Genomic DNA, 7,500 nt, shown 5'->3' on the forward strand with positions numbered 1-7,500 from the left:
CGTAGCAGCATTACGGTATTTTGTGAGAAGACGTTCACGACAAACTATACAAACCTTGCCCATCATTGTTGGAAAAGTTTATTTACAAAATTCCGGCCGAATTTGACAGTTGGGTAACCGGAAGTGATTTCCATTGGCTAGTTGTAGACACGTAACGTGCTATTATGGGGGTTGAAGGCTCAATTGAAAGACTCTGTGTCAGGCTTTCCTTTCCCTTCCTTCTAAGGAAAGCCTGATACTCAGGCTACCAGATAGAGCTTGACTTTTGTGAACTTTTGAGGTGCGTGAAAGGCATCTCAAAGGACAAGCACTGAATCAGGCTGTTAGTTAGTGTTGACCACTGTGAAGCTGAATTTGGTGATTCACAAGTCTTTCTCATTTTGTATTACAGTACTTTTGCTTGCTGTGAAAAAGAAGTTGAACTGAACTCGGAAATGATAAACATGGTTGATGCCAAAGTTGCTCGATTTCCTTTACTTTCTTCAGTCCTTTTACTAGTAATCACATTTGCTCTCAGGGTGCTATTTACGTTGTATTTCGTCAGAAACGATTCGTAGTTATTTTGACTACAAGTTACCTTTTTAACGACGGTGCTTACTGAATTCAAAGGTATTTTTGCGCGAGTAATCATCGGAATTTCCGGAAGATCTTAACAAGTGTTATTGTTAGAAAGCTTTAAAATACAAAGCAATGTATGGCGTTCTTATGCAAATCGAAGCTTAATTATTTCTGAAAAATGCACGATGAGCCCATATATTTTTGGATACAAAGAGCATTTACTAAATTGTGCTTTTCTCCGCATAGTTTTAATAGTTTACACCGCGCACCGGTGGCTCAGTTGGTTGAGCACCGGGCTGTCTCGCGGGAGGTCGTGAGTTCAACTCCGGCCGGACCAACACTCAGGGTCTTTAAATAACTGAGGAGAAAGTGCTGCCTTTGTAATTACATCTGCAAATGGTTAGACTCTCTAGTCTTCTCGGATAAGGACGATAAGCCGGAGGTCCCGTCTCACAACCCTTCAATGTTCATAATCCTGTGGGACGTAAAAGAACCCGCACACTTGTCGTAAAGAGTAGGGCATGTAGTTCCCGGTGTTGTGGTCTGGTCTTTCTGGTCTGGGTGGAGGGTGGAGCACCTCGCATAGGACCTTGAGTCCTGTTCGTGCTCCTTCCATCTGGGCAGGTTTGCCCAGTAGAAAGAGACAAACCAGATGTCTCGTAAAACAAACAACGAACAAAACAAAACAAACAATCCGCGCAAAAATACCTCTGTGTTAATGTGCACCACCCACAGGAGACCCTGTATCTCGAGATGTGCAGAACCTATGCACAATAACAATAATAGGCAACGTCCTTAATCAAACAGATCGCACTTACTTATGATTCAGAGTTTACTCAAGGGTAAAGTATATAATTTCATTTAGTAACATGAAGCATAGTATTTGGCGCTTATTAAAACCAAGGCAACACGTAAGTGCTCGTAACCTCTAATATAAAATATATAAAATGGACGGGGGTGCTCGTCATACCTTTTAGGAGAAAAAAAGGCGGTTTTGGTACCTTTTAGGGTGTTTAGCCTCAAAAGGTCCACAGCGGGAGCTTTAGCGGGACTCACTAGGGTATTGAGCCGAAAAATCATGATATGATTTTTATGCTATGCAGACTGGAACAACCTGTCAACGCCAGCATTGCGTCAATGGTATTACCAACTGGCAGCTTTCACAGCCAAGCGGCTCAGTTTGGCAGAATCGATTAATCAATTTATAATATTGTCCACACCTTTATACGCAATACGCAATAGGAGACCTCCACGCACTGCTTCACTGCTCACTCGCGCGTAGCATCTCACTTAAATTAACTTATTTCATTTCTGAAAATTTTCTGTAATTTTGAATAATATAGGGATGTAAATAAGTTTACTGATTCCATCATGGCGGTTTTGCCAGAGCATTGACAACTTGGGAAACCTGATAGTCTGTAAAGCGCTTTCTATCAGTATTTTGACGTCCGCTATTTCTGTTGTTCAGTAGTTATTTTAATCAGCGAGATGCTCATTTTTTGCTCTTGTCTGGGTTTAATTATGGACTTAATAATCTCTTCACGTTTCACAGCAAAGCAATGACATGACAATAAATGGACTGTTCATCAGAAAGCATCCATGCATCACAAGAGGCATAGAGGCATAGTACTAGCGTGACGCGTGTCTCAGCTGAAATTTCTGTACACCCTTCACGCTGCCAAGTATCGGCTTGACGGACACAAAAGAGGAAGCGAAATATCGAAACTATTTCTAAATTGCCTATAAAGACAAAGATGTCTTCCCCAGAAAACTGGCAAACAAAGAGGCCCACAATCCGAGAACGAACCAAGTTTATGCTGAACAACGATCTTTTCAGCGATGTGAAGTTTGTGGTTCGTAAATCTAACAGCGATTACGAAAGTGAAAGTACGCAAGTTATTCCAGCTCACAGGTTTGTGTTGTCGATTAGTAGTCCTGTGTTTGAAGCCATGTTTTACGGTGAGCTAGCGGAAACTAGTGGCTGCATTGAACTGCCTGACTGTGAATACAACAGTTTGCTGGAGTTGTTTCGTTTTATGTACAGCGATGAAGTGAATTTAAGCGGAAGCAATGTTATGGAGGTCTTTTATTTGGCGAAAAAATACATGGTGCCTTCCCTGGTTGATGAATGCAGCAAATATGTGCAAAGTAATTTACATCCATCAAATGTCCTCAGCATCCTTCCATTGGCTGAAAAGTACGACGACAAAGCCTTGGTAGATCGATGTTGGAAAGTGATCGACACACAGTCGGAAGAAGTCGTGACGTCAGATGGATTTGCGACAATTCAACGCTCCTTCCTTCAGGAAATCATCTCAAGAGACACTCTTACCATGAAAGAGATCGACCTGTTTAAAGCTGTTCACTTGTGGGCGACAAAGCAATGCAAAATGCAAGGCTTAGAAGCGAATGGTGAAGCAAAAAGAGGGATTCTTGGTGAAGCAGTAGTTAAAAAAATCCGCTTTCCCTTGATGAAAGAACAAGAATTAGCAACCGTTGTCCTTGATGCAAAAATCCTTACTCCAGACGAAGTAATCAACCTCTTCAAGTTCTTCAATTCAGCATTGGGGGCCACCCCAGTGGGATTTCCAGAGACAAAGCGGTCATGTTTATACCCAGTGTTTCGCACTTGTGACAGATTTAAAGCCGTAAGTAAGGTTTATTGGTCATGTGACTCACTTCTAGGGACCCCAAAGGACTGTCTTATTTTTAGAGTGAATAACAACATCAAGTTGCATGGAATGTCTTTATTTGGCAGTATGAACAACGACTATCACGTTGTATTAGTGATCAAGGATCTTCACAGCCAGTCCACCGTTAAAACCAAGACGGGTAGCTTTAGGGCACAGGAAATGGAATGCAAAGTTGGCAGTTACTTTGGGTTTGAAATTGTTTTTGACACGCCACTTGATGTGAAAAAAAACACCGATTATGAAATCGAAGCACAAATCTTTGGGTCTTTCCTTCGCCTGGGATCCGACGGCCTTTCTTTGGTTGACGTGTCTGGTGTGCAGTTTACATTTAAGAAAAGTACACAGAAAGGTAACAGAACAAGTCCTTCCTTTGGTCAATTTCCCCGATTTGTGTTTTCTTTGTAAGATTTTTTTTAATTCACGCCGGGCTGGCGTGCGCTCCAGAGGCGAACTTTGCTGCCCGCTGTAGTTTACAGTTGTACAGCGGAACAGTACAAAGCAATTTTCAAAATGGCGGCTGAAAATGCTATTTTCAATGCTACTAAGGCCCTGCGTCCTCTACATAGTGAAGTTGACAATTTCTTTTTGTTTGAAGAAGAAGTGAAAGGAGTTCTCGCTTCAATTATTGAAAAACACCGTGTGGGCCAAAACTCTTTGAAACGAGCAAAAATGTCTCGAATTCCAGCATCAGCACTCCTCGAAGGAGAAGTCAAGATTTGGTTACAGATGCTCCATAGGCGCCTCAGTCCAAGAATGAAGGCCTGCAGTGGTTGGACCGTACAGTTCAAACGGGCCATGTCTTTGGAAATTTTCTCTTTAATTCTACACAGTGTGAAAAAGGTCTGTTCCGCTTATGGTGTTTCGCACAAAGAAGAGAAGCACGCAGATATAATCTGTTATGACCGGGAGAACAGGCTGATTCGAGATTTTGCCAAGTTATCCGAGCTAAGCAGTGACTCAGTCCGAGAATTTCTAATCAAGTAAAGGAACAGTAAAGGAACAAGAAAGGAACTTCAAAAGTTTTCATAAGTTCTGAAACACCCTTCAGTGACCCTTCACGATCACATTTATCAGTCTTATCAAGAGGGCACAGCAAGTAGTTGTGAAAGCCCACTTCAAATTCACTAATGAATTTGGTTACACGTTTTCGTAAGCATATAAGTAGTGAGAACTAGACTGAGTAGAGTATCTTTCAGGCCGGCAGGTACAGGTCATTATTTAACCTATACAGAAAGTATCCTAAACATTCATAAAAGCTAACCTTAGGTCTAATAAGGCGTAATTAGGCCTCTTTAGGCCTAATTAGGCCAAATTAAGCCTAAAGAAAAGTATCCTAAACATTCATAAAAGCTAATTTTAGGCCTAATTAAGCCTAAAGAAAAGCTTTTAGGCCCAAGGTTAGCTTTTAGGCATGTTTAGGATACTTTCTCTATAAGTAAAATCAATGACCTGTGACCTGTGCCCTGCGTTTTGTACCTGCCGCTTTCAGGCTGTTTGTAGTTATAAATTTTCCTTGCGTTATGGAATCGGCCTATTTGAAGTTACTTGTCAGGTCATAATTGTATTCCACTCTGCACAGTTACCAATGAATCCTATCAATACTAAAATGTTATGAAGACTCTGTGCATTTCTTTTCACTCAAAATGTTATGTACATACTTTATCAGTATTGGAAACAGTGTTTGAATGCTGATTGGTTTGAGTTTGAGTCCCGATCAGTTTGAAATTATATACAGAAATTATATGCAGAGCTAAACAACAGAAGGGTGATCAAACTGGATTTCATTCCAACACTATCTTAAAGATCCTAGCTGCTGCTAAAACGTACACTTTCTCAAGGATGATTTCCATTTCAAACTGTGCAGTATCAGCACCCTAATGTTTATAAATATCATAATGGCTGAATCGATGGAATGTATTCGAGGTTACTCATTACAAATTAACATACTTCATCTTTGAGGTCTTTCCAATTCTTTTTCCAACAGCTTTGTCGATTTTGAGAGCTGTGAGGTTGTTTCATCAAGTGATATAAGGAAGGCCTAAAGCTTCTACTGCTTTGCATCAATAATGGTGGTTGTTTTGAAACTTTGAATTCCCTTAAAGTAAGTAGCTGCAAAATATGTACATTTTGTGATGTCTTCTTTGAAACAAAACAAAAAAACACACTCTCGAGCATGCACAGTTTGGACTATAAAATTAATCATCTTTAAGTTCTTAGCTGCTGCTAATAAGTGCTGACACTATCTCAAGGTTCCTAGCTAATGCTAATAAGTACGTATCTTAATCTTCCTGGCAGCTGCTAATAAGTACAGTATCTTAATCCTAGCTGCTGCTTATATAATCTTAAGTCAGCAGTGTTTTTGAGTTAGACTGTGTACAGATTTAACATTAATTACAAAAGCTGAGGAGCGATCTTTCCGTCTTTTACACTTTGCTCAATAAGTTTCATGATTGGGTGTCCACAAAAAAGCACTTAGCATTCTCAGGAGATGCCTTTAGCAGACCACAATAGCAATAAGGTGGATCACTGAATACCTTTTCTGGGATGTAGGCTACATTTTTGCTCGCAGCTTCTGGCTGCTGAAAACCATGCTAAGGCAGCCAAATCAGCATCACATATTCATGTATAAATATTTCAACCCATCTGTTTTGATATGTTGTATTTTCACTTAATTTTTTCACAAAGATATGCTTCGCTTCTCGCCCTTCCATTGTTACCATTCCCAGCTCCTGGCCATACTTTTCAAGCACTTGATGACAATGAGCAGGGAAAATGTGACCCAATGTCCAGACAGTAGGATTTACAGAGCTTGGCAACAACAATGAATTTACTTTAAAATACTCGTGACAAGCAATAGAAAGCTGACCAATCTGGGCTGATGTTATCTCAAATCTATTAAAAAGAGAAACAGTCTCTCAGCCTCACACCTAAATAAGTTAAAATAAGAACTGTTTGCTTTTCTTTCCTGGAGTCACTTTCACAACTTAGCCACTTGATTAACCTCATAAAGTTATGACAAAAACAGCGGGAATCTTTTCCAGTAAATTTGTAAAGCAATTCAGCTCCAGACCCTTGTGTTTCATTGAACCACTGTTTGGTTTTGTTTGCAAGGCGCCTGGTCTTTACCTCGGTTTGTAAAGCTGTAATTACCTGTGCGAAAGGGCTCTCAGTTGGGACCTCTGAAAACTTCTTACAATCAGCTGGCAGCTTAGATTTTCTTATAGCTTCTGTCAAAACTGCTTTAAAGAAGTACTGCCAAGCATTGTTCTTGAGATGAAGGGGTTTTACATGAGCCTTATTAATGTAAGAACCTAAGAGAGGCAAAAATTCCTGTCTACTATTTTGCTTGGCAATGTAATCTGTAATTTTAGATCTCTTTGTTTTCTCAGAAATTCTTTCTAGTGCTACTCTTTTCTTGAATGCATTAACCTTGTTGACAACATTTACTCTTTGCTGGTAATTCCATGGCTTCCACTTGTTTGAACTTTTAGTTCCAAATGTACCCTTCACATCCCTACAGTCAGCTAATGAAAAATTCGCAAAGCGTGAGAAATATTTAGCACTAATAGTTAATTCACCTGCTAACCATGCCAGCTTCTTCATGTCATTTGGCAACTCCTCCAGCTAAAACCTATATTTAATGCCTTCCAATTCATATTCAGTTTTTTCTAACTCTGCAAGTTGAGGTAATAATGACCTCACATATTTCTTTGTAACAGGAGACCATTCATCGCAGTTGGCACCAAAAATTAGAAAGCTGTCATAACTGGATGCCACCCTTCTTCCAACATTAAGGAGACTGACTAAGAAAGAACACGCACTTTCATTTTTGCCAAATGGGCATCCGTCACCACCAAGAGCAATTTGAAAAGTGCCTGTTGATCCTGCAAAGCCTTTCAAGCTTTCTTTGCTATTCTCAGAAAGATAAAATTTAGCAAGCATTGGAAGGTATTGTCTTAAGTCTCTGTATGCACCATTCACTGAATTTTCAATTTCTAAGCCCTCTAGGTAGTCTGGGTCAATGTCATGAACAGTCCCAATATCAATCTTTTTTACTTGTTCTACAAGGTTACTGTAAGTGAGCAGTTACTGTAAGTGAGCAGCTTTGGAACCTTACATCCTGAAATGCTTGTTCTTTTCCCTGGTTTATTTTCATTTGATTTCATTGAAAGTACCAGTCTAACACTTTTGTACTTTCGTTTCCCCATTACACCACTTGCATAATATGTTGCAATACTTCTCACAATGT

General features: G+C 39.9%; 1 protein-coding gene and 2 pseudogenes across 1 annotated transcript; 2 read left to right on the forward strand and 1 right to left on the reverse strand.

The window, feature by feature from the left end:
• Positions 1-2,109: 2,109 nt before the first annotated feature.
• LOC137997219 (BTB/POZ domain-containing protein 6-like) lies at positions 2,110-3,657 on the forward strand. The gene has a single exon (XM_068843093.1). It carries the CDS (start codon positions 2,313-2,315, stop codon positions 3,654-3,656), a length of 1,344 nt encoding a protein of 447 aa, XP_068699194.1. The 5' UTR covers positions 2,110-2,312; the 3' UTR covers position 3,657.
• Positions 3,658-3,761: 104 nt separating this feature from the next.
• Positions 3,762-4,404, forward strand: LOC137997221 (uncharacterized; annotated as a pseudogene).
• A 2,535-nt stretch (positions 4,405-6,939) lies between these two features.
• Positions 6,940-7,500, reverse strand: part of LOC137997220 (origin recognition complex subunit 1-like) — a 15,727-nt pseudogene continuing 15,166 nt past the window's right edge.

This window comes from Montipora foliosa, chromosome 3 (assembly GCF_036669935.1).
Source record: "Montipora foliosa isolate CH-2021 chromosome 3, ASM3666993v2, whole genome shotgun sequence".
Classification (NCBI taxonomy): domain Eukaryota; kingdom Metazoa; phylum Cnidaria; class Anthozoa; order Scleractinia; family Acroporidae; genus Montipora; species Montipora foliosa.